The sequence below is a fragment of the Canis aureus genome, chromosome 9 (assembly GCF_053574225.1).
Source record: "Canis aureus isolate CA01 chromosome 9, VMU_Caureus_v.1.0, whole genome shotgun sequence".
NCBI lineage: Eukaryota > Metazoa > Chordata > Mammalia > Carnivora > Canidae > Canis > Canis aureus.
This window is the reverse complement of record NC_135619.1, coordinates 3,673,880-3,700,136: the sequence shown is the minus strand read 5'-3', so window position 1 is coordinate 3,700,136 and position 26,257 is coordinate 3,673,880. Positions and strand designations below refer to the sequence as shown.

At 36.9% G+C, this 26,257-nt stretch overlaps 1 protein-coding gene across 1 annotated transcript in view; it reads right to left on the bottom strand.

The window, feature by feature from the left end:
• GCSAML (germinal center associated signaling and motility like) overlaps positions 1–26,257 on the bottom strand; it is a 125,269-nt gene that overhangs the window by 4,139 nt on the left and 94,873 nt on the right. Inside the window, exons 3-4 of the mRNA XM_077908432.1 lie at positions 21,756–21,815; positions 10,767–10,816 (exon numbers count right to left, since the gene is read on the bottom strand). Of these exons, the coding sequence (XP_077764558.1) occupies positions 10,767–10,816; positions 21,756–21,815 (110 nt within the window). The remainder of the gene's footprint in view (positions 1–10,766; positions 10,817–21,755; positions 21,816–26,257) is intronic.

Genomic DNA, 26,257 nt, shown 5'->3' with positions numbered 1-26,257 from the left:
AAAAGTGTTAATTTAGCATCATGGTGCTGTTATTGAATGAACTCTGTAAGTTCTAGATTATGAAAGGAAGCATATATATTCTATAGTACTGAATGAATGTCTTCATATCAGTGCACTTACCAGATATGGAATTAATATTGCACTCACAGACTTAAAAGCACTTCCAATCATTAATTGGAGTGGCTGCCTAGAAGTTGATCTCAGTAATGACAACCCACATAAAATAGAATCAGTGTTTCAGGGTTTTTTAAGTGTCCTATTGCCGCTATAACCAATTACCACAATGTGATGGCTTAAAACAATATGTGTTAGTTATCTTAAAATACTGGAGATCAAAATTAACAAAATTAGCCTCATAGGGCTAAAATCAAGGAATTGATAAGGCTGAACACCTTTCTGCAGAATCTAGGGGAGCTACATTTTCCCTTCTTTTCACTTTTAGAAGCTGCCCTCATTCTTTGGATCATGGCTTCCTCCTTTCTCAACCATAGACATAAAACCAGCAATGGCTGTTCAAATTTTATTCCTGATGCATTATTTTGGCACTATTTCTCCTGTTCCTCTCCATCACCTTCTAAAGATCTTTGTGTTTACTCTGGCCTCAGCTGTATAAACTAGATGAAAATATAACACCATATATGTAAAATGTGGAGAGGAGAGAAATAAAGAATATTCAAACTTAAATGATCTTCAACTTAATATGACTCCTGTATGCAGAAGATGTTTTATATAAACTTGATGTTAACCAAAAATCAAAAACCACTGTAAAGAAATGCAAAGGATAAGGAGAAAGAAATTTAAATGTAACACCAAAGAAAACCAGCAAACCAGGAGAGAAGAATGGATCAAATAAATATTCACAAACAACCACAAAATAAGTAATAAAATAGCAATGATCTGTTTATTTCAATAATTATCTTGAATGTAAATGAACTAAATGTCCCAGTCAAAAGACAAAGGGTGGCCAAAAGGCTTTTTAAAAAACCCAAAACCCATCTATATGCTGCCTACAGGAGACTCAGTTTAGACCTAAAGACACCTGAAGATTGGAAGAGGGGATGGAGAAACATTCATCATTCATCATTCATCATGTAATGGATGTCAAAAGAAAGCTGGATAGCAATACGCTCATTGCACAAAATAGACTTTAAGATGCTTTAAAAAGAGAAAAAGAAAGACACTATATAATGTAAAGGGGACAATCCAACAAGAAGATCTAACAATTATAAATATTAATGCACCCAGCATAGGAGCTCCCAAATCCACAAAACAGTTAATAATAAACATAAAGAAATAAATTGATAATAATACAATAATAAGAGGAGATTTTCACACCCCACTCACAGCAAGGATAGAGCATATAAGCAGGAAATGAACAAGGAAACAATGGCTTTGAATGGCACATTGAAACAGATGGACTTAACATATATTCAGAACACTTCATCCTAAAACAGCAGAATACACATTCCTCTCAAGTGTACATGGGACGTTCTCCAGGATAATTTGCATAATAAGCTAGAAAACAAATCTCAACAAATTTTTAAAAAGCATAATCATACCATGCAACTTTTCTGACTATAATGCTATGAAACTAGAAGTCAACCACAAGAAAAAATCTGGAAAGGAGCAGCTGGGTGGCTCAGTGGTTGAGCGTCTGCCTTTGGCTCAGGGCATGATCCTGGGGTCCTGGAATCAAGTCCGGCATTGGGTTCCCCGTAGGGATCCTGCTTCTCCCTCTGCCCACATCTCTGCCTCTCTCTGTCATGAATAAATAAATAAAATCTTTAAAAAAAGAAAAATCTGGAAAGAGTACACACACATAGAGGTTATATGAAATTAAAAAGTACACGGAAACAAGTGAAAATGAAAACACGACAGTCCAAAGCCTTTGGGATGCAGCAAAAGTGGTTGTAAGAGGGAAGTATAAAGCAATACAGACCTACCTCAAGAAGCAAGAAAAATCTCAAATAAACTGCCTAGCCTTACACCTAAAGGAACTAGAAAGGGCACAACAAATGAAGCCTAAAGTCAAAAGAAGAAAGGAAATAATAAAGATTTGAGCAGAAATAAATGATATAGAAAAAACAACAGGAACAACAATAGAGAACAGATCAATGAAACCGGGAGCTGGTTCTTTGAAAATATTAATAAAACTGATAAGCCTCTAGCCAGACTTCTCAGAAGAAAAAAGAAGGGACTAAAATAAACAAAATCACAAATGAGAAAGAAAAAATAACAGAAGCCACATAAATACAAAAACTATGAGAATATTATGAAAAATGATATGCCAACAAATTGGACAACCTAGAAAAAATGGAAAAATTCCTAGAAACATATACATTACCAAAATTGAAACAGAAAGAGTAAATTTGAACAGCCCAACTATCAGCAAAGAAATTGAATCAATAATCAAAAATCGCCCACTAAACAAAATCCAGGACCAGAGAGCTTCACAGGCAAATTCTACCAAACATTCCAAGAAGAATTAATACTTTCTTAAACTCTTCCAAAAACAGAAAAGGAAGGAAAACTTCCAAATTCATTCAATCAGGACAGCATTACTCTGATACCAAAACTGGATAAAGACTCCAATAAAAAAGAGAAATACAGGCCAATATCCCTGGTAAGCATGGATACAAAAACCCAAACAAAATATGATCAAAAAAATTCAACAAAACATTTTAAAAAATCATTTACCATGATCAAGTGGTATTTGTTCCTGGGTTGCAAAGGTAGTTCACTATTTGCAAACCAATCAACATAATTCATCAAATCAATAAGAGAAAGGATAAGAAGCATATAATCATTTCAACAGATCCATAAAAACCATTTGACAAAGTACAGCATCCATTCATGATAAAAACCCTTAACAAAGTATCTTTAGAAAAGACACACCTCAACATAACAAAGGTCTTATAGAAAACAACAACAACAACAACAAAACCATAGCTAAAATCATTTATAATGGGTAAAAACTGAGAGCTTTTCCCTTAAGGTCAATAAGAAGACAAGGATGTCCACTGTCATCTCTTCTATTCAATATGGTACTAGAAGTCCTAGCTGCTATAATCAGACGAAAAGAAATAAAAGGAATGCAAATCAATGAAGAAGTCAAAATTTCATATTTGCAAATAACATGATACTCTACATAGAAAACCTGACTCATCCAAAAATCTGCTAGAACTGATGAACAAATTCATTAAAGTTGCAAAATACAAAATCAATGTGCATAAATCAGTTGAATTTCTATAAATTAATAATGAAGCATCAGAAAGATAAATTAAGGAATCAATCCCATTTACAATTGCACCAAAAATAAGATACCTAGGAATACCTGTCCAAAGAGATAAAAGATCTGTACTCTGAAAAATACAAAACACTGATGAAAGAAATTGAAGAGAACACAAAGATGGAAAGATATCCCATCCTCATGAATTAGAAAAACAAATAGTGGGACGCCTGGGTGGCTCAGCAGTTAAAGCATCTGCCTTTGGCCCAGGATGTGATCCTGGATCCCAGGATTGAGTCCCACATCAGGCTGCCTGCACGGGGCCTGCTTCTCCCTCTGCCTGTGTCTCTGCTTCTCTCTCTGTGTGTCTCTCATGAATAAATAAATAAAATCTTTTTTAAAAAGAACAAATATTGTTAAAATATCTATACTACCCAAAGCAATCTACCCAATTAATGCAATCTCTATCAAAATAACAACAGCATTTTTCATAGAACTAGTATAGACAATTTTACAATTTGTATCAAAACACAAAAGACCCTGAACTGCCAAAGCAGTCTTGAAACAGAAAAGCAAAGCTGGAGGCATCACAGTTTCGGACTTCAAGTTATATCACAGGGCTGTAGTGATCCAAACAGTATCATACTGGAAATATATATATATATATATATATATATATATATATATATATAACATAATATATATTTGTCTATATTTTTATTTATATATTTATATATTTTATATATGAATATATATAAATATATATTATATATATATATGATTTCACTCATGTGAAATTTCAGAAATAAGACACATAAACATGGCAGGAAAAAAAACAGAAAATCAAACCAGGAAACAGATTCTTAACAATAGAGAACAAACTGATGATTACTGGAGGGGAGTGGGTGAGGGGATGGTTTGAATAGGTCACGGGTATTAAGGAGGGCACTTATAGTGAGGAGCACTGAATGTTCTGTGTAAGTGATGAATCACTAAATTCTACACCTAAAACTAATATCACACTGTATGTTAACTAACCAGAACTTAAATTAACACTTGAGGGAAAAAAATGATAGGTCTTACATCCCTCCTCCCCACCACTAAAACAAGATATGGTATATAGGTGATGTATGGAATTGCTGAATCACTGTATCATACACCAAAAGCTAATATTACACTTTAGAAAAAAGTAAAATATTACACTTTAGAAAACGGGAAAATATTGACAGATTTGGGAGTATACACATATTAAAATGAATATATCTTTTTTAATGTCAATTTTATTTATTTATTTATTTTTTATTTATTTATTTATTTATTTATTTATTTATTTTATAATAAATTTATTTTGTATTGGTGTTCAATTTGCCAACATACAGAATAACACCCAGTGCTCATCCCAAGTGCCCCCATCAGTGCCTGTCACCCATTCATTTCCACCCACTGCCCTCCTCCCCTTCGACCACCCCTAGTTCGTTTCCCAGAGTTAGGAGTCTTCATGTTCTGTCTCCCTTTCTGGTATTTCCTACCCATTTCTTCTCCCTTCCCTTCTATTCCTTTTAACTATTATTTATATTCTCCAAATGAATGAGAACATATAATGTTTGTCCTTCTCCAATTGACTTATTTCACTCAGCATAATACCCTCCAGTTCCATCCACCTTGAAGCAAATGGTGGGTATTTGTCGTTTCTAATGGCTGAGGAATATTCCATTGTATACATAAACCACATCTTCTTTATCCATTCATCTTTCCATGGACACCGAGGCTCCTTCCACAGTTTGGCTATTGTGGACATTGCTGCTAGAAACATCGGGGTGCAGGTGTCCCAGCGTTTCATTGCATCTGTATCTTTGGGGGTAAATTCCCAGCAGTGCAATTGCTGGGTCGTAGGGCAGGTATATTTTAACTCTTTGAGGAACCTCCACACAGTTTTCCAGAGTGGCTGCACCAGTTCACATTCCCACCAACAGAATAAGAGGGTTCCCTTTTCTCCACATCCTCTCCAACATTTGTGGTTTCCTGCCTTGTTAATTTTCCCCATTCTCACTGGTATGAAGTGGGATCTCATTGTGGTTTTGATTTGTATTTCCCTCATGGTCAGTGATGCAGAGCATTTTCTCATGTGCTTGTTGGCCATGTCTATGTCTTCCTCTGTGAGATTTCTGTTCATGTCTTTTGCCCATTTCATGATTAGATTGTTTGTTTCTTTGCTGTTGAGTTTAAGAAGTTCTTTATAGATCTTGGAAACTAGCCATTTACCTGATACGTCATTTGCAAATATCTTCTCCCATTCTGTAGGTTGTCTTTTAGTTTTGTTGAATGTATCCTTTGCTGTGCAAAAGCTTCTTATCTTGATAAAGTCACAATAGTTCATTTTTGCTGTTGTTTCTTTTGCCTTCGTGGGTGTATCTTGCAAGAAGTTACTGTGGCCGAGTTCAAAAAGGGTGTTGCCTGTGTTGTCCACTAGGATTTTGATGGACTCTTTTCTCACATTTAGATCTTTCATCCATTTTGAGTTTATCTTTGTGTATGGTGAAAGAGAGTGGTCTAGTTTCATTCTTCTGCATGTGGATGTCCAATTTTCCCAGCACCATTTATTGAAGAGACTGTCTTTCTTCCAGTGGATAGTCTTTCCTCCTTTATCGAATATTAGTTGACCATAAAGTTCAGGGTCCACTTCTGGGTTCTCTATTCTGTTCCATTGATCTATGTGTCTGTTTTTGTGCCAGGACCACACTGTCTTGATGACCACAGCTTTGTAGTACAACCTGAAATCTGGCATTGTGATGCCCCCAGCTATGGTTTTCTTTTTTAAAATTCCCCTGGCTATTCGGGGTCTTTTCTGATTCCACACAAATCTGAAAATAATTTGTTCTAACTCTCTGAAGAAAGTCCATGGTATTTTGATAGGGATTGCATTAAATGTAAATACCATAATTTTAAAAGTAGACTCATTTTCTTAGAATGGAGAGGACAATGATAAAAGGAGAACAGAGATATGAATGGAATAAAAAATAAAGACAAGGTGATTCTGAAAAGAAAATATTTAGATTTTATGTTACATAGATTTATTTTTTAAGCTATCTGTTTGCTTTGGCAAATTCAAATTGGATTAACTCCAAAGCGAATTTAATCATTTGGGCAGAAAATGGTAATAGTGGCTGAAAAAAATCATATTTAATGAATAAATAGTCCCAAAAAATGATATTGTTTCTAATTAGAAAAACTTGGTTTTACTGAGATTTATATCATAGTCCAAAAGATTGATCTTATTTTTCACCTTCTGAAAATACCTTCAACCCCATCCTCCCCTCTCTCACAGCCTTTCACAGGAAGAATAACATATAAGCAAAATATGTGAAAAATATATTCAGAGAGGCAAGCCTCAGAAACAGCAGTCAGGAAAGGAAGCAAGTAGGAAAGTCTATTCACACCAGATTTTAGCCTCCTGGTGAAACAGGTATGTGGAGTGGTGATAGGTGGGAATGTGATTTGTAAAAGTTCCCCTTAATAAGACCCAATGCTGTAGCAGTTCATCAAGTGTCATTTAGTATGCTGGTTTGTATTTCAGGGAATGTAATTTATCTGCCTGAATCCATGTAATAATGAAGTATGATTCCAAGGAATATTAATTTAAATCAAGATAAATAAGTTCATTGTACATTGCACTCAAGAATGATGTATATTCAACAATAACATCTCAAGAATTTGGGCATAATGTATATCTCAAACATTTTACTAATAGAAGAAGGCATTACATTCTCAAAAAAAAAAAAAAAAAACAGATGGAAAGCACCCACACTCGCACATGCAGAAACAATGTTAGGAATGAGCAAGAAGGAACCACTACAGATCCTAGAAACATTAAATACATAGAAGTATATACATAATAATTTTAAGTTTCAAGACTTTAAAACATTAATTGAAAAAAAAGAAAACAACAAATGTAATGAGAAATGAAACTCATAAAGCTGCAAGAAAATGGTAATAGTCTGTAGGTTTTCATCTGCATGTTAAAAATTTTCTTTATAAATGTCTTCTACCCTAGATAGCTTCACCAGAAAATTATTTCAAAGATTATAAGAAGAAAAATTCATCAGTCACCAATTCTTTATGAAGTAGGAAAAATCCAAGGCTGGATGACTAAAGGGCACCCACACCTTAGGTGTCCCCAAGAAAAGGCATGTCAGGGAGCAGAAAGGTAGCCATGACCTAGGACATGAACAGTAGGGCATAGAGGCCAGAGAAATGAAGAAAGAAACAGTTTTAGGATGTAGATTTTGACCAATATTTGTAAGTGCTAGTGATAGGGTAGTTTAAGATTGACAATTGTCTATTAGAGTCTGTAGTTACATTTTGACAGAGGCACTTCACTTTTTTTTTAAACAAAACCTAGAGTTAGAAATGTATTTTCTGCCATGCTTTAGTACAATCATATACATATACATACAATCGATATGATTGTCTCCTATGACAATTTTATGTCTAACACTATGATGTTTTTAAAATATATTATTCTACTTATGGCTGTGATGATGTTTGGTGAAATACATTTATTTCATGGGCCATGAAATAGGCTCAATGAAGCAGTAGTTCCAGAAGCAAGCACCATGAGCTGACAGGTGATTAAGAAATGAAAATTTCCAAATAATGAGGCTAAAAATGATATCAATACACTTGGCTGTAAGTTGAGGCAGTAGGGATAAAAAATGAGTTTCTTTCAGATATGTCTATCCCCAGGGACAAACATTGCTGTTCATAATTATTCATTCTGAGTAGTTACATGATTACTACATATGGTTACTATGCCAAAAAATGAGTACTAGAGCAAAAGAAGAAAAGAAAAAAAGAAGAGAAGAGAAAAAAGAAACACAACATAGCTAATTTTCAAATGGCCTTATTTAAAACTTCTATATAGAAATTAAAACAGCAGGATTTGGGTTAATTGCTTCCCATGGATGTTCATAAAGTGTTGCTCAAAATAAACCATACACAATAGTTTAATTTTGTTTTTTTTCTCTTTATCAAGTAAGACATATCTAACTTTTTTTCTATAGCTGATATCAAAGAAATTACTGCCTATGTTTTCTTGTAAGAATTTTATGGTTTCAGGTCTCACGTTAGCTCTTTAATTCATTTTGAGCTATGTGTATGTGTTGTAAAAAAGTGATCCAATTTCATTATATTGCATGTTGCTGTTCAGTTTTTCAGACACCATTTCACCATTTGTTGAAGAGACTATCTTTTTCCAATTATATATTCTTGCCTCCTTTATTAGTTTAGTTAGTTGTTAGTTAGTAGTTTAGATTAGTTGACCATAGAATGTGGTTGTATTTCCAAAGTCTCTATTCTGTTCCATTGATCTATGTGTCTATTTTTGTGCCTGTGCCATACTGTTTGGATAATGATAGCTTTGTAGTACATCTTGGAATCTGATATTGTGATATTTCCAGTTGTTCTTTTTCAAAACTACTTTGGCTCTTCAGGGTCTTTTGTGGTTCCATACAAATTTTAGGATTACTTGTTCTAGTTCTGTGAAAACTGTTGACACATTGATAGGGATTGATTTGAATCCATAGATTGCTTTGGGTAGTGTGTATGTTTTAACAAATTGGTTCTTTCAATCCATAAACATGGAATATCTTTCCATTTATTTGTGTTGTCTTCAATTTAGTTTATCAATGTTTTATAGTTTTCAGGGTACAGGTCTTTCACCTCCTTGGTTCAGTTTATTCTAAGGTATTTTACTCTCTTTGGTGTAATTGTAAGTGAGACTTTTTTCAATTTATGCTTCCTCTACCTCATTATTAACGTATAAAAATGTTATAGATTTCCAGATATTTTTTTTTCTTTGCAATTTTGCTGAATTCATTTATCAGTTCTAGTAGTCTTTGATGGGGTCTTTAGGGTTTTCTATAGTATTGTGTCATCTACAAATGAAAGTTTTTCTTCTTCCTTACCAATATGGATGCCTTTCTTTTTTATTGTTTGATTATTATGCCTAGGAATTCCAGTATGATGTTAAATAAAAGTGGTAAGAATAAATATTGGGACTACTCCAAAATAAAAAGTTTTTGAAGAGTAAAGGTAACCATCAGCCAAACAAAAAGGAAACCTACCCAATGGGAGAAGATATTTTCAAATGATATATCTGATAAAGAGTTAATATCCAAAAATGTGTTTAGAATTTGAACAACTCAACACCGAAAAAAAAAACAATTACAAAAATGGACAGAGGATCTGAACAGATATTTTTGCAGAAAAGACATGAGGATGGCCAACAGACATGAAAAGATGCTCAACATCACTCATCATCAGGTATATACAAATAAAAACTACAATGAGATTATCTGTCACAATGGTTAAAATTAACACAGGAGACAACAAATGTTGGAGAGGATGTGAAGAAAGGGGAACCCTCTTGTACTGTTGGTGGGAATGCAAACTGGTGCAGCCACTCTGGAGAACAGTGTGGAGGTTCCTCAAAATTTAAAAATAGAACTATCCTAGAATCCAGCAATTGCACTACTGGGTATTTACCTTCCAAAATACAAAAACATTAACTCAAATAAATATATGCACCCTGATGTTTATAGTAGCTTTGTTTACAATAACCAAATTATGGAAGCAGCCTAAGGGTCTATCAACTGATGAATAGATAAAGATAATGTAGTATGTGACACACACACACAGTGAAATATTACTTAGCAATAAAAAAATAATGAAATCTTGCCATCTGTTATGACATGAGTTGAATAGTATTATGCTAAGCAAAATAAGACAGAGAAAGACAAATACCATATGATTTCATTCATATGTAGAGTTTAAGAAAGAAACACACCAAACAAACCAATGGTTCCCAGAGAGGAGTTGGGCAGGGGATGAGTGAAATAAGTGATGACATTAAGGAGTGCCTTGCTGTGATGAGCACTGAGTAATGTTTTGAATTGTTGAATCACCATATTGTACACCTGAAGCTAATAAAAAACTGTATGATAACTATACTAGAATTAAAATAAAAACTTAATAAATTCAAAATGTACAATTCACAAGGAAAAAGAAGAAATTCAGGATACCCAGGAAAGAATGGAGTTTTTCTTATAGTACAAATAGCTAAGAATCTAGTTTCCCCCCCCCTTTCTGTATTTTACATGTCATTTGATTAACACTCTCTTGAGTTATTAGATTTTTAGCAAGGTAAATAAATGATTACTACTAACAAAAATGAGTTTAAAACTTGAGAAAAAAATTAAAAATTTAAGGAAATCAAAAAATAATATACAGATACTACTGTCATACAAAAAGTAATGAGTAATGAGTTTTGTTAGACAAAAAAAAATGAGTTTTTGTTAGAAAGAAAGAAGAAAGAAGAAAGAAGAAAGAAAGAAAGAAAGAGAGAGAGAAAGAGAAGGGCTAAGACATCCCTAGAAGGACCCCAAGCTGTGTTTCCTGTCTAGCACAGTATCAGAACTAATTTAGATGTTTAAATTTACAACTTCCCTTGTCTTAAAAATGTTATGAAGCAATGACTTACTTTTCTTATCTTGAATTTGATTTTGTCTCTCAAATGTAGTCATTTCCTGCCTATAAAGGAAAGATATAATAACATGAGACAGCCCAGTCATCTGAAGCTGAAAACATACTTGAAAGAAAGGTTTCATTATTCTTAACCTAATGTCATTGGTAGATTTACAATTCAAATATTAATTAAAATTAAAAGTCTGCTTACTCCAGCTATGTCTGAAAAACCAGGAAACATAACCATAACTGATTACACTGTTGAAGGATATGTTAATTAACCTAATAAGGGGAATTCTTTTCACAAAGTATAAGTATATCACATCACCACATACACTTTAAAAATTTTTAAATTTTGCTTGTCAATTATAACTCAATAAAGCTGGGGGGAAAAAAACAAAAATCTAGGAAAAGTGTGGTGCCTGGGCGGCTTAGTTGGTTAAGTATCCAACTCTTGACACCAATTCAGGTTGTGATCTCAGGGTCATGAGATTGAGCGCTGAAGTGGACCCCATCCTGGATATGCGGCCAACTTATGATTCTCTCTCTCCCTCTCCCTTTGACCCTCCCCCTGTACATTCACTCTCTCTACAAAAAAAATCTAGGAAAAGAATAAGAAGTAGAAAATAAAATTCCATATTTTATGAAACTCAAGGAATTGCTAAATTATCATACTATGTGTAATGTACCATATGTATGAAAAAAAGTTGTGAAATATAGTAATATTTGGAATATTTTATTTATTTTTAAATAATAAATCAGAAGATCACTGTAAAACCATACTTGAATATGATAGGGTGCAAAGTCATGTTACAAAGAAGTTGGTGAATGATGAATCTGACTTGCTCAGCCAGCTCTGTGGTTGAGGATCTGACCATAAAACCCAAATCTGTCTAAATTCACGTTGTGGATTATCACCATCAACTACTGACTGCCTATTTTAAATAGTGAGACTGTGGCTAGCTTTTGCTTCCAGATTGGAAATCTCCCTGGATTTTCTTACCTTCCTTTATTATTATTATTTTTTTATTGACCTGTGCTAAAGTTTAAACTGTGTCCACCCCCAAATAAACTCCCAGTATATTGCAATGTGACTTTATTTGGAGACCGAGCCTTTCCAGAGAAAACTGATTTAGAATGAGATTGGTGAGGTGAGCTTTCATCTAATTTGAGTGTTGTCCTTATAAGAAGAGGAAATTTGGACACAGACAGGCATACGGTGAGGAAGATATGAAGACAGTCACATAAGCCAAGGTGAGAGGCCTCAGAAGAGACCCACTCTGCTAATACTTTGATCTTGTACTTAGGGCTTCCAAGATTATGAGCAAATAAATTTCTGTTATACCTCTTGGTCTGTGGTACTTCGTTATGGCAATTAAAGCAAATCAATGCAGCCTTATATAGAAATTAGTTCAGAAAATATTAAGGGTTAATACTATACTCACCCTTATCATCTTTGTTTTCTAAAGAGGATTGCCTGTAATCCCCACACCTATTTTGACTCTTCCACCACATAAGTCTTCACACATGTTAGAAGATAAAGATTAACAAATTGCCCTCCTCTCATTTCAGAACAAAGATGGACAGGAGATGACATGATAAAGACAAAACCACAAACACCTGCAACTCTCATGCAATGTTTGTTACCAAAAATACTTAGAATCAATATGAAGCAAAGAAAAAACTCATTAACTCAAATAAAATAGTAGTAGATTAATTTCTCTCAGACAGTAAGAAAAATAAGGACATAGAATATCTGAAATACATAATTAATCAAGTTTCCTTAACAGATAAATTTCAACTTATGATCCTTTAAAAAAAGTCATTGGAATATTCAAAGCCTATAGGGCATAATAGACGTAATACTAGTTAGCTTATACTTAGTACATACTGGTAGCACCCAAGCATGTGCTAATGAATGAATGTTAATTTTTTAAATGTTACCTTAACAACCACTATCTAAAGTTGTACTATTGGGCAGCCCCAGTGGCCCAGTGGTTTAGCGCTGCCTTCAGCCCAGGCATGATCTTGGAAACCCGGGATCAAGTCCCACCTCGGGCTCCCTGCATGGAGCCTGATTCTCCCTCTGCCTGTGTCTCTGCTTCTCTCTCTCTCTCTCTGTGCCTCTCATGAATAAATAAAATAAAATCTTTAAAAAAATAAAGTCGTACTATTTTTAATTGTAAGACTATTTTTCATAAGAAGAAATCACATTGAAAGAATATAAGTCAATTGGAGAAGGACAAACATTATATGGTCTCATTCAATAGGGGAATATAAAAAATAGTGAAAGGGAATGAAGGGGAAAGGAGAAAAAATGAGTGGGAAATAACAGAAAGGGAGACAGAACATGAGAGACTCCTAACTGTGGGAAAAGAACTAGGGGTGAGGGAAGGGGAGGTGGGAGAGGGGTGGGGGTGACTATGTGACTGGCACTGAGGGGGGCACTAGATGGGATGAGCCCTGGGTGTTATTCAATATGTTGGCAAATTGAATATCAATAAAAAATAAATTTATAAAATAAATAAATTGTATTAAATCTAAAATATATAAATAAGGAATATAAGTAACTTGTTTAAAGTTGATGAACAATATATGACAAAGAACTTTGATAAAATCTGCAAGCAGAAATAACAGACACTGATAATAATGCAATAAAACCAGAATTTATTATTAAAAATATACAACACGCAGGAGGGGCTGAGCGCCCTGGGAGCAGCTCTGAGGTGGCTCCGGCAGAGGAAGAGGCTCTGCGTGGAGGGGGCTGCGTGGCCCCAGGAGCAGCTGGAAGGGGCTGGGGCGGTGGCTCCGTGGGGAGGGGGCTGCACCACGGGGAGCGCGAATTCAACAGTGCAGGTCCGGAGCACAGGGCGCGGGACACAGCCCAGGACCCAGCCTCCCCCCGGGACAAGCAGAAGCCGGGAGGGCCCAGGACAGCAAGGACGCTCCTGCCCCGAGCTGAGCAGATCAGCGGCCCCGCCCCGGAGCCTCCAGGCCCTGCAGACAGAGAGCTCTAAGTTACTGCAGGAGCTGACTCCAGGGCTCCAGAGCTGGCCCTGCCACTGCAGTTGTTCCTTCTGAATCCTCACGGGGTAAACAACTCCCAATGAGCCTCACACTGGCCTCACCAGATAAGCCGCTTAAACAACACTCACTGAGCCCTGCACCAGGCAGGGGCTGAGCAGCTCCCCCAAGTGCTAACACCTGAAAATCAACACAAAGGGCCCCTCCCCCAGAAGACCACCTAGATGGACAGGGAATAAACAAATTATTGACCAAACAGCACTAGAAAGTTCCAGGAGAAGTCAAGTGACTTACAGTATACAGAATCAAGGATATCCCCCTTGTTTTTTTTTTGTTTGTTTGCTTTGTTTTGTCTTTTGCTTTTTTATTTGCTCCCCCCCCCTTTTTTCTCTTTTTCCTTCTCTTTTTCTTCTTTTTTTCTTCCTTTTTTCATTTTTTTTCTTTTTCTTTTCTTCTTTCTCTTCTCTCTTTTCCCCCTTTTCCCAATACAACCTGTTTTTGGCCACTCTGCATTGAGCAAAATGACTAGAAGGAAAACCTCACCTCAAAAGTTAAGCTTGCAAATACCAAAGATAAAGAGAATATCCTTAAAGCAGCAAGAGACAAGAAATCCCTGACTTTTATGGGGAGGAGTGTTAGGGTAACAGCAGACCTCTCCAAAGAGACCTGGCAGGCCAGAAAGGGCTGGCAGGATATATTCAGGATGCAAAATGAGAAGAACATGCAACCAAGAATACTTGATCCAGCAAGGCTCTCATTCAGAATAGAAGGAGAGATAAAGAGCTTCCAAGTAAGGCAGGAACTGAAAGAATATGTGACCTCCAAACCAGTTCTGCAAGAAATTTTAAGGGGGACTCTTAAAATTCCCCTTTAAGAAGAAGTTCAGTGGAACAATCCACAAAAACAAGGACTGAATGGATATCATGATGACACTAAACTCATCTCTTTCAATAGTAACTCTGAACGTGAATGGGCTTAATGACCCCATCAAAAGGTGCAGGGTGTCAGACTGGATAAAAAAGCAGGACCCATCTATTTGTTGTCTACAAGACACTCATTTTAGACAGAAGGACACCTACAGCCTGAAAAGTAAAGGTTGGAGAACCATTTGCCATTCAAATGGTCCTCAAAAGAAAGCAGGGGCAGCCATCCTCATAGCAAATAAACTAAAATTTACCCCAAAGACTGTAGTGAGAGATGAAGAGGGACACTATATCATACTTAAAGGATCTATCCAACAAGAGGACTTACCAATCCTCAATATATATGCCCCGAACGTGGGAGCTGCCAAATATATCAATTAATAACCAAAGTTAAGAATACTTAGATAACAATACACTTATAATTGGTGACTTCAATCTAGCGCTTTCTACACTCGATAGGTCTTCTAAACACAACATCTCCAAAGAAACGAGAGCTTTAAATGATACACTGGACCAGATGGATTTCACAGATATCTACAGAACTTTACATCCAAACTCAACTGAATACACATTCTTCTCAAGTGCACATGGAACTTTCTCCAGAATAGACCACATACTGGGTCACAAATCGGGTCTGAACCGATACCAAAAGATTGGGATCGTCCCATGCATATTCTCAGACCATAATGCCTTGAAACTAGAACTCAATCACACAAGAAGTTTGGTAGGATTTTGATGTAATCTTGTCTCACATTTAGATCTTTCATCCATTCTGAGTTTATCTTTGTGTATGGTGCAAGAGACTGGTCTAGTTTCATTCTTCTGCATGTGGATGTCCAATTTTCCCAGCACCATTTATTGAAGAGACTGTCTTTCTGCCAGTGGATAGTCTTTCCTCCTTTATCGAATATTAGTTGACTAAAAAGTTTAGGGTCCACTTCTGGATTCTCTATTCTGTTCCATTGATCTGTGTCTGTTTTTGTGCCAGTGCCACACTGTCTTCATGACCACAGCTTTGTAGTACAACCTGAAATCTGGCATTGTGATGCCCCCAGATATGGTTTTCTTTTTTTAAAATTCCCCTGGCTATTCGGGGTCTTTTCTGATTCCACACAAATCTGAAAATAATCTGTTCTAACTATCTGAAGAAAGTCCGTAGTACTTTCATAGGGATTGCATTAAACGTGTAAATTGCCCTGGGTAACATTGACATTTTCACGATATTAATTCTTCCAATCCATGAGCATGGAATATTTTTCCATCTCTTTGTGTTTTCCTGAATTTCTTTCAGAAGTGTTTTACAGTTTTTAGGGTATAGATCCTTTACGTCTTTGGTTAGGTTTATTCCTAGGTATCTTATGTTTTTGGGGTGCAATTGTAAATGGGATTGACTCCTTAATTTCTCTTTCTTCAGTCTCATTGTTAGTGTATAGAAATGGCACGTACTTCTGGGCATTGATTTTGTATCCTGCCACACTGCCAAATAGCTCTATCAGTTCTAGCAATCTTGGGGTGGAGTCTTTTGGGTTTTCTAGGTACAGTATTGTGTCATCGGCGAAGAGGGAGAGTTTGACTTCTTCATTGCCAATTTGAATGCCTTTTATTTCTTTTTGTTGTCTGATTGCTGAGGCTAGGACTTCTAGTACTACGTTGAATAGCAGTGGTGAGAGTGGATATCCCTGTCTTGATCCTGATCTTATGGGATTGGCTCCCAGTGTTTCCTATTTGAGAGTGATATTTGCTGTGGGATCTTTGTAGATGGCTTTTAAGATGTTGAGGAATGTTCCCTCTGTCCTTACACTCTGAAGAGTTTTGATCAGGAATGGATGCTGTATTTTGTCAAATGCTTTCTCTGCATCTAATGAGAGGATCATATGGTTCTTGGTTTTTCTCTTGCTGATTTGATGAATCACATTGATTGTTTTATGAGTGTTGAACCACCCTTGTGTCTCAGGAATACAACCTACTTGGTTATGGTGAACAATTTTCATAATGTACTATTGTATCCTACTGGCTAGTATCTTGTTGAGAATTTCACAGAGGAAGACAGACATGGCCAACACGCACATGAGAAAATGCTCCACATCACTTGCCATCAGGGAAATACAAATCAAAACCACAATGAGATACCACCTCACACCAGTGAGAATGGGGAAAATTAACAAGGCAGGAAACCACAAATGTTGGAGAGAATACGGAGAAAAGGGAACCCTCCTGCACTGTTGGTGGGAATGTGAACTGGTGCAGCCACTCTGGAAAACTGCGTGGAGGTTCCTCAAACAGTTAAAAATATACCTGCCTTACAACACAGCAATTGTACTGCTGGGGATTTACCCCAAAGATACAGATGCAATGAAACGCCGGGACACCTTCACCCCGATGTTTCCAGCAGCAATGTCCACAATAGCCAAACTGTGGAAGGAGCCTCGGTGTCCATCGAAACATGAATGGATAAAGAAGATGTGGTTTATGTATACAATGGAATATTACTCAGCCATTAGAAAAGACAAATACCCACCATTTGCTTCCACATGGATGGAACTGGAGGGTATTATGCTGAGTGAAGGAAGTCAATCAGAGAAGGACAAACATTATATGTTCTCATTCATTTGGGGAATATGAATAATAGTGAAAGGGAATAGAAGGGAAGGGAGAAGAAATGGGTAGGAAATATCAGAAAGAGAGACAGAACATGAAGACTCCTAACTCTGGGAAATGAACTAGGGGTGGTGGAAGGTGAGGAGAGTGGGGTTGGGGGTAAATGGGTGATGGGCACTGAGGAGGACACTTGACGGGATGAGCACTGGATGTTATTCTGTATGTTGGCAAATTGAACACCAAGAAAAAATAAATTTAGTATTAAAAAAATAAATATAATAAAATTTTAAGAAATTAAAAAAACTTTTAAATAATAAAATTGGTGACAAAACAAAAATAAATAAATAAATAAACAAACAAATAAAAATATACAACAATGTTTGGCATTGAAAACAATTCAGGACCACAAAAACACAAAAAGTAAAGTAAAAAAATATTTGGCAATAATACAACAACATCTGGGATACAGACACCATGGAATACTAATCATTCATCAAAAGGAATGAAATTTTGCCATTTGCAACAACATGAATGGAACTGGAGCGTATTAAACAAAAAAGATCAGTGGAAGAAAGACAAATACCATATGATTTCACTCATGCAGAATTTTGGAACAAAACAGATGTATATAGATAAGAAGGAAAAATAAAATAAGGCAAAAAAAAGAGAGAGGCAAACCATGAGACACTTAACTCTAGGGAACAAACTGAGGGTTGCTGGAGAAGAGTTAGGTGGGCATTGGGTAACTGGGTGATGGGCATTAAGGAAGGCATGTGATGTGATGAGCATTGGGTGTTATATGCAACTGATGAATCACTAAATTCTACCTCTGAAACTAGTAATATAGGATATGTTACTTTAACTGAATTTAATCAAAAAAGAAAAAATATTAGAGGAAAAGTTATATTTGTACATGCTCTCATTTTTTAAATTTTTTTATTGGAGTTCAATTTGCCAAGATATAGCATAACACCCAGTGCTCATCCCACCTAGTGCCCCCCTCCATGCCCATCGCCCAGTCACCCCAACCCCCCAACCACCTCCCCTTCCACCACCCCTTGTTCATTTCCCAGAGTTAGGTGTCTCTCATGGTTTGTCACCCTCACTGATATTTTCACTCATTTTCTCTCCTTTCCTTTTATTCCCTTTCACTAATTTTTAAATTCCCCAAATGAATGAGACCATAAAATGTCTGTCCTTTTCTGATTGACTTATTTCACTCAGCATAATACCCTCCAGGTGCATCCACGTTGAAGCAAATGGTGGTTATTTGTTGTTTCTCATGGCTGACTAATATTCCATTTATACATAGACCACATCTTCTTTATCCATTCATCTTTCGATGGACACCAAGTCTCCTTCCACAGTTTGGCTATTGTGGACATTGCTGCTAAGAACATTGGGAAGCAGGTGTCCCAGCATATCACTGCATCTGTATCATTGGGGTAAATCCCCAGCAGTGCAATTGCTGGGTCATACATGCCCTCATTTTTAAACAAGAAAAATTGTAAAAACAAAAATTAAGTTTTGAATTGAAAGCAATTAAAACAGAAAAATGGAAAAAATCAAGGACAGCAAAAATAAGAATCTAATAAAGATAAAAGCAATGACACTGTGACATCCTGGAAAAAACACAAAGTAGAAGTCAGATTGGGGTTTCCAGGGGTTTCGGTGAGAAGAAGGTTGATAAAAGTCTTCCATATCTTGATTGAGATGGTAGTCACATGACTACATGCTTTTCTAAATTTATCAACTTACCTAAAAAGGGTGAATTTTAGTGTGCTATACCTCTGTAAACATAAATTTTAAAAAGCTAAATGACTTAAAAGAGCTCACACCATACCTTTTGTAAATATGTTTAAAATCATGAGTTAAATGATAATATTCTAATGAAAATGAAATAACCAAAATTGACTCAGGATGATGTAGATAATGTAACTTTACTCAAAGAACATCATCCTGTCAAATTAGCCAAAATGAGATTGAATTTAGTTCTAGCTCATATGTCTTATATATTTGATTTCAATTGACTCAGGTAGCCGAAACAGTTGAGATCTTCCTCATCAAATTAGTTAAATTTCTGTGAGTCCCATTCATAAAATTTGCAGCTTCTATGGAAAACAGTATGGAGGTTCCTCAAAAAGTTAAAAATAGAGCTACCCTATGGTCCAGCAATTGCACTACTAGTTATTTGCCCAAAGGATACAAAAACACTAATTCAAATGGATGAATGCATCCTGTTTTATAGCAGCTTTATCAACAATAGCCAAATTATGAAAAGAACCCAAATGTCCATCTACTGATGAATGTATAAAGAAGTGATATATAATGGAATATTACTCAGCTATAAAATAGAATGAAATCTTGCCATTAGCAATTATGTGGATGGAACTAGAGGGCATTATGCTAAGTGAAATAAGTCAGTCAGAGAAAACCACCATGTGACTTCACTCATATATGGAATTTAGGAAAGAAAACAGCAGTGCCTGGGTGGTCCAGTCAGTTAAACATCCAACTCTTGATTTTAGCTAAGGTTATGATCTCAGGATCATGAGATTGAGCCCTGGATTGGGATCTGTTTTGGACACTGAGCCTGCTTCAGATTCTCTCTCTCCTTCCCCATCTGTCCCTCTCCCCTCTGCTCACTTTCTTTCTCAAAAAATAAATAAGTAAAATATTTTTTTAAAAAAAAGAAGCAAAACATGCAAATCGGGGGGGGGAAGAGAGAGGCAAACCAATAAACATACTCTTATCTATAGAGAACAAACTGATGGTCACCAGGGAAAGTGTGTGGGGGAATGGGGGAAATAAGTGATGGGGATTAAGGAGGACACTTATCATGATGAGAAGCGGGCATTGTAAGTGTTGAATCACTAAGTTGTTTTCTGAAACTAATATAACACTGTATGTTAACTATACTGGAATTAAAACTTTTTAAAAAGTGGATGGGGACACTTTGGAGACATTTAATTTCTCATTTAATTACTGTCTATTTGTAATAAAAACTTGGATATATTTGACAACATCAACACTTAAGTTCCTTTAAAGGGGAAGAATTGGAGAACATCACCTAACACAGATATCATTTTATACACAATAAAGCAAAAGCCAAGTTTAAACAACTTTTTGTTGCACAGAACCAGTTTGTGGAAGCCTGAAAAAAGGACCTTGTTTCAATAACATCATTTCTTCGGCTACATAATGTAAAGGAGATTAGTTACAAGGATGGCATAGCCGCCCCACTGTGCAGAGAAAATTTAAGTGAAGTACTTAGGAAATGACTGATTCCTGCAAACTTCATTTCATATCAGCAATAAATATGGGCCTTCCCTTTCATCCCTCAACCTTTCACACTTAAAGAAGGGGGCATCTCAGATAAAAACCCAGATCTTGAGATGCAATGATTAGGAAAGAGGTTGAGTGCAAAGATATGGAAATCCCATGATCAGCAAACAAGGCAGGGTTTATCTAAGCTGGGGCAAGATATCAGTGTCCAGATAGCTGTTGTTTTTCCACTCTTTTTTTTTCTTTTTTTCCACTGAGTATCTTGCAAAATTTGGGCAACAGATAGGCAAGTCAAGCAGTGGTCAAAGCCTCAAAGACCACATGGTCTATAAAGGAAGATGGACTATAAAGAGCTAATTTTTTTCCATCTCATCAATAAATGTTAGTGATAAATTTTTTTTTTAAAGTTAAACTAATATAAAGTTACTAGGTGATAGAAAGGTATAGTGGATGGTGCAGGAAATCCACTGGGTGTGGAAGCAATGTGGAGGTTCCCACATTGTATACTCAGGGATGTTTTCTGGAAGAGAGTGTCAGAACTAGAATTTTCAGAAAAAGATGCTATCAAGCACAAGCACAGAAAATAAAAACCATGAGTGGTAAAAGATTAGTGTGCACTAGGGCTCTGGGTTCAGGCTGAGCTTCATGGCTTCAAGAACATGAAATGACAGGAAGATAATGGGTGAGGGAGGAGGGTGGGGAATTAAATCAGAGAGATATGCAGGAGTCAATCCTTATAGGATTTCAGTCTTCAGTGAAGAGTTTCGTTTTTATTCTGGATGTAATGGAGAGCAATTAAAGGATCTCATGGGAAAGGCATGATGAAACTTATATTTTCCAAAGATTATTCTAAGTATGAGGAATAAGTTGGTGGTGTTGCCGTTGTAAATAGCCAACCCAAAATAAACATATTTTATTTCAGCTATATGTTTGTACTTTGTGCTTTATATAGTCAGGAAGGAATGAAACATGTGCACTAATACTCCATTTCTTTTGTTTTGAGCCTCCAGATAACCCTTCTGCCAAGTCTTGGAGGCAATCACCGAAGAATTCTATGAGTTTAGCTCTATGAGGCCTAAAATAAGATGTTGGCTCTTATGAGACAGAGATTCTCAGTCCCTTGTGAGACAGAGGTGAATCTTAGAGAAAAATGATGCAATACACTAGGTGCTTACCATTTTCTTTCCACATCTTGGTTTACATTCTTGAGCTCCTTTTGATTGTTTCTCAGGCAACTAGATGGAAACACATAGAAAAGAGATTCTTATCTCCCTTCAAATGTTTTCACCCCTTTCTCTTACCATTAAGATAAAGCCTGCTTTTCCTTGTTTGCCAAACTACCCTGTCCTTTATAACTGGCAGGAATTCACAAATACAGAAGAATGTCTATGGTCTGACATCTCCAGAAGAGGTGGGAGAGGCCAAGAATAGAGAAAGACCCTAACAGGAAGGTGTGGCTCCTCCAGTGAGCCAAAGGGACACCAGAAGCTCTTGGTTTATTCATTCCCATGAAATACTTGCACCATTAATCCTGGCCCTCTAATCCAGAGCAAGATTCTCCAAACTCTGCTGTTTGGCCATCCATACACATATACAACACTCTAATCCACACTTACATTCAGAGAACTTTGTTGTGCATATTACTCCTGGTATTTTCCCAATAATTATCATCTTCCTTATAAGCAAGCACTGAGTGATGGAATTAAGGCTAGAGAAATCAATGGTTACACAATAGTAAGATACAGACAAAAGTGAATGATTAAGTTAATCAAATTTGTCACTACACTGGTCATCCAAACAGTATTTTTTTGGAATGGTCTTTATCTGTTACTATCACACCTCCAACACTTGTCTATTCTCCTGCTTCTATGTAGGACTGAAGACAAAGTATTCCAGACTATAAGCCTCACTCTTGCTTACTGTCATTCAGAGAAGACATTTCCTTACTGACAATGATTAAAAGTTCAAGAACATGGTAAGATATTGACATATTTGGCCAGTAGGCAAAAAATAGAATCTTTTAAATACAAAGTAAATCAGATTTGAGGAAGAAGAACCCTTTTTGGAGATGAGTTCTTATGTAGAGATTTCGGGATAATATGCACAAATGATTAAATTTAGATGTTATCGTTACTTCATAGCATTGATTATAAATCAGGCAAAAGTTAATCTCAATGTCCCATGTGTTCTCTTCTGTTTTCCTAAAGTCCAGTTTTCTCAAAGTTCCTATTTTCTAAACTGGTCAATGAAAAAAGAATATACTAAAATAATTCTCCTTGAGGTTATTAATGATTCACTGATTTACCCTTCTAAGAGAGATTTGTATTTTAAAGTTAAAAACAGGAATACAAAATCCTTCACATTAAAAGGAATGTAATTAGAATTCCATGTCATTATTACTTAACATAAATGTTCACTAAATCTTGCCGTAGATAAGTAATTTTTTTACTCAAGCAGAATTCAGATAACGTCAGGCCATAGGTGACGTACAAAGATTTGTTAGCTGAATTAATGAATCATCTAACACTCTGTCATTAAAACAATAAATATTAAATGAATTTTTAAAATGTATCTTGGTCAAAGTGTTGAGATAATGTGTGATTTTTGCATACTTCCTGGAATTTCCAACTTTTTTTTAACTTTCCAAATATTTGGCATTAATTTATGACTTCAAAACTCCATAGATAGGGAGGCAGGGCAAGATGGCAGAAGAACAGCGTCCCCAAGTCACCTGTCCCCACCAAATTACCTAAATAACCTTCAAATCATCTGGAAAACCTACAAATTCGTCTTGAGATTTAAAGAGAGAACAGCTGGAACACTAGAGTGAGAAGAGTTTGCACTCTATCAAGGTAGGAGAGATGGGGGTGGGGAAAGAAATAAAGAAACAAAAGGCATCCAAGGGGGAGGGGCCCTGCGAGGAGCTGGGCTAAGGCAAAGCGAATGCCCCCAGGACAGGAAAGCACCGCCAGGAGAAGCAGGAGCTTCACCAATATTCCCGGAAGGAAAGGCGCTCCCAGGGAGTTAGAGCAGGATCCCAGGAGGGGCGGGGATGCCCTCAGGCTCCCTGGGACACTAACAGAGCACCAGCGCCCCAGGGAGAGTGGGCCACACCCAGCGGCCAAGCTCCCTAAAGGGCTGCAGGGCGGACCGTCTGGACCTGGGAACAGCTCAGAGGTGGCTCAGGCAGCGGCTCTGCGTAGGACAGGCAGAAGCCAGGGGGGCACAGGACAGCAAGGATGCTCCAGCCTCCAGGTGGCCTCAAGCTGAGCAGATCAGCGGCACCCGCCCCCAGAGCATCCAGGTCCTTGTGGACTGAGAGCTCGTAGTTACTGCAGGAGCTGACTCTAGGCCTGGAGAGCAGACCCAGCTACTGATGTTGTTCCGCCTGGGGCCTCACAGGATAAAAAGCCCCACTGAGCTTCACAGTGGCCTCACAGGATAAACAGGTTAAACAACTTGTACTGAGCCCAGGCAAGGGGCTTAAGCAGCTCCCCCAAGTGCTAACACCTGAAAATCAGCACAGGAGGCCCCTCCCCTAGAAGACCGCTAGACCGACAGGGGAAAAACAAAATATTGACCAAGCAGCACTGGAAAGTTCCAGGGGAAGTCGAGGGATTTAAGTATACAGAATCAGAGGATACTCAACTTTCTTTTTTGTTTTTGATTTCTCTTTGCTTCCCCCCCCCTTTTTTCTTCTCTTCTCTCTCTTTTTTTTTCTTTTTCTTTTCTTCTTTCTCTTCTCTCTTTTTCTCCTTTTCCCAATACAACTTGTTTTTGGACACTCTGCACTGAGCAAAATGACTAGAAGGAACACCTCACCTCAAAAGAAGGAATCAGAAACAGTCCTCTCTCCTACAGAGCTGCAAAATTTGGATTACAATTCAATGTCAGAAAGCCAATTCAGAAGCACTATTATAAAGCTACTGGTGGCTCTAGAAAAAAAACATAAAGGACTCAAGAGACTTCATGACTGCAGAATTTAGGTCTAATCAGGCAGAAATTAAAAATCAATTGAATGAGATGCAATCCAAACTAGAGGTCCTAACCATGAGGGTTACCCAGGTGGAAGAACAAATGAGTGACATAGAAGACAAGTTAATGGCAAAGAGGGAAACTGAGGAAAAAAGAGACAAACAATTAAAAGACCATGAGGACAGATTGAGGGAAATAAGTGACAGCCTGAGGGAAACAAATCTACGTTTAATTGGGGTACCCGAGGGTGCTGAAAGGGACAGAGGCCCGGAATATGCATTTGAACAAATAATAGCTGAAAAATTTCCAAATCTGGGAAGGGAAACAGGCATTCAGATCCAGGAAATAGAGAGACCCCCCTAAAAAAATAAAAACCGTTCAACACCTCGAAATTTAATAGTGAAGCTTGCAAATTCCAAAGATAAAGAGAAGATCCTTAAAGCAGCAAGAGACAAGAAATCCCTAACTTATATGGGGAGAAGTATTAGGTTAACAGCAGACCTCTCCACAGAGACCTGGAAGGCCAGAAAGGGCTGGAAGGATATATTCAGGGTCCTAAATGAGGAAAACATGCAGCCAAGAATACTTTATCCAGCAAGGCTCTCATTCAGAATAGAAGAGGAGATAAAGAGATTCCAAGACAGGCAGGAACTGAAGAATATGTGACCTCCAAACCAGCTCTGCAAGAAATTTTAAGGGGGACTCTTCAAATTCCCCTTTAAGATGAAGTCCAGTGGAACAATCCACAAAAACAAGGACTGAAGAGATATCATGATGACACTAAACTCATATCTTTCAATAGTAACTCTGAACAGGAATGGGCTAAATGACCCCATCAAAGGCGCAGGGTGTCAGACTGGATAAAAAAGCAGGACCCATCTATTTGATGTCTACAAGACACTCATTTTAGACAGAAGGACAACTACAGCCTGAAAACAAAAGGTTGGAGAACCATTTACCATTCAAATGGTCCTCAAAAGAAAGCAGGGGTAGCCATCCTTATATCAGATAAACTAAATTTTACCCCGAAGACTGTAGTGAGAGATGAAGAGGGACACTATCTCATACTTAAAGGATCCATCCAAGAAGAGGACTTAAAAATCATCAATATATATGCCCCAATGTGGGAGTTGCCAAATATATCAATCAATTTATAACCAAAGTTAAGACATACTTAGATAATAATACACTTATACTTGGTGACTTCAATCTAGCACTTTCTACACTCGATAGGTCTTCTAAGCACAACATCTCCAAAGAAACGAGAGCTTTAAATGATACACTGGACCAGATGGATTTCACAGATATCTACAGAACTTTACATCCAAACTCAACTGAATACACATTCTTCTCAAGTGCACATGGAACTTTCTTCAGAATATACCATATTCTCAAGTGCACATGGAACTTTCTCCAGAATATACCATATACTGGGTCACAAATTGGGTCTGAACTGATACCAAAAGATTGGGATCGTCCCCTGCATATTCTCGGACTATAATGCCTTGAAATTAGAACTAAATCACAACAAGACATTTGGAAAGATTTCAAACACTTGGAGGTTAAGGACCGTCCTGCTAAAAGATGAAAGGGTTGACCAAGAAATTAAGGAAGAATTAAAAAGATTTTGGAAATATTTCATACACGTGGAGGTTAATGACCATCCTGCTAAAAGATGAAAGGGTCAACCAGGAAATTAAGG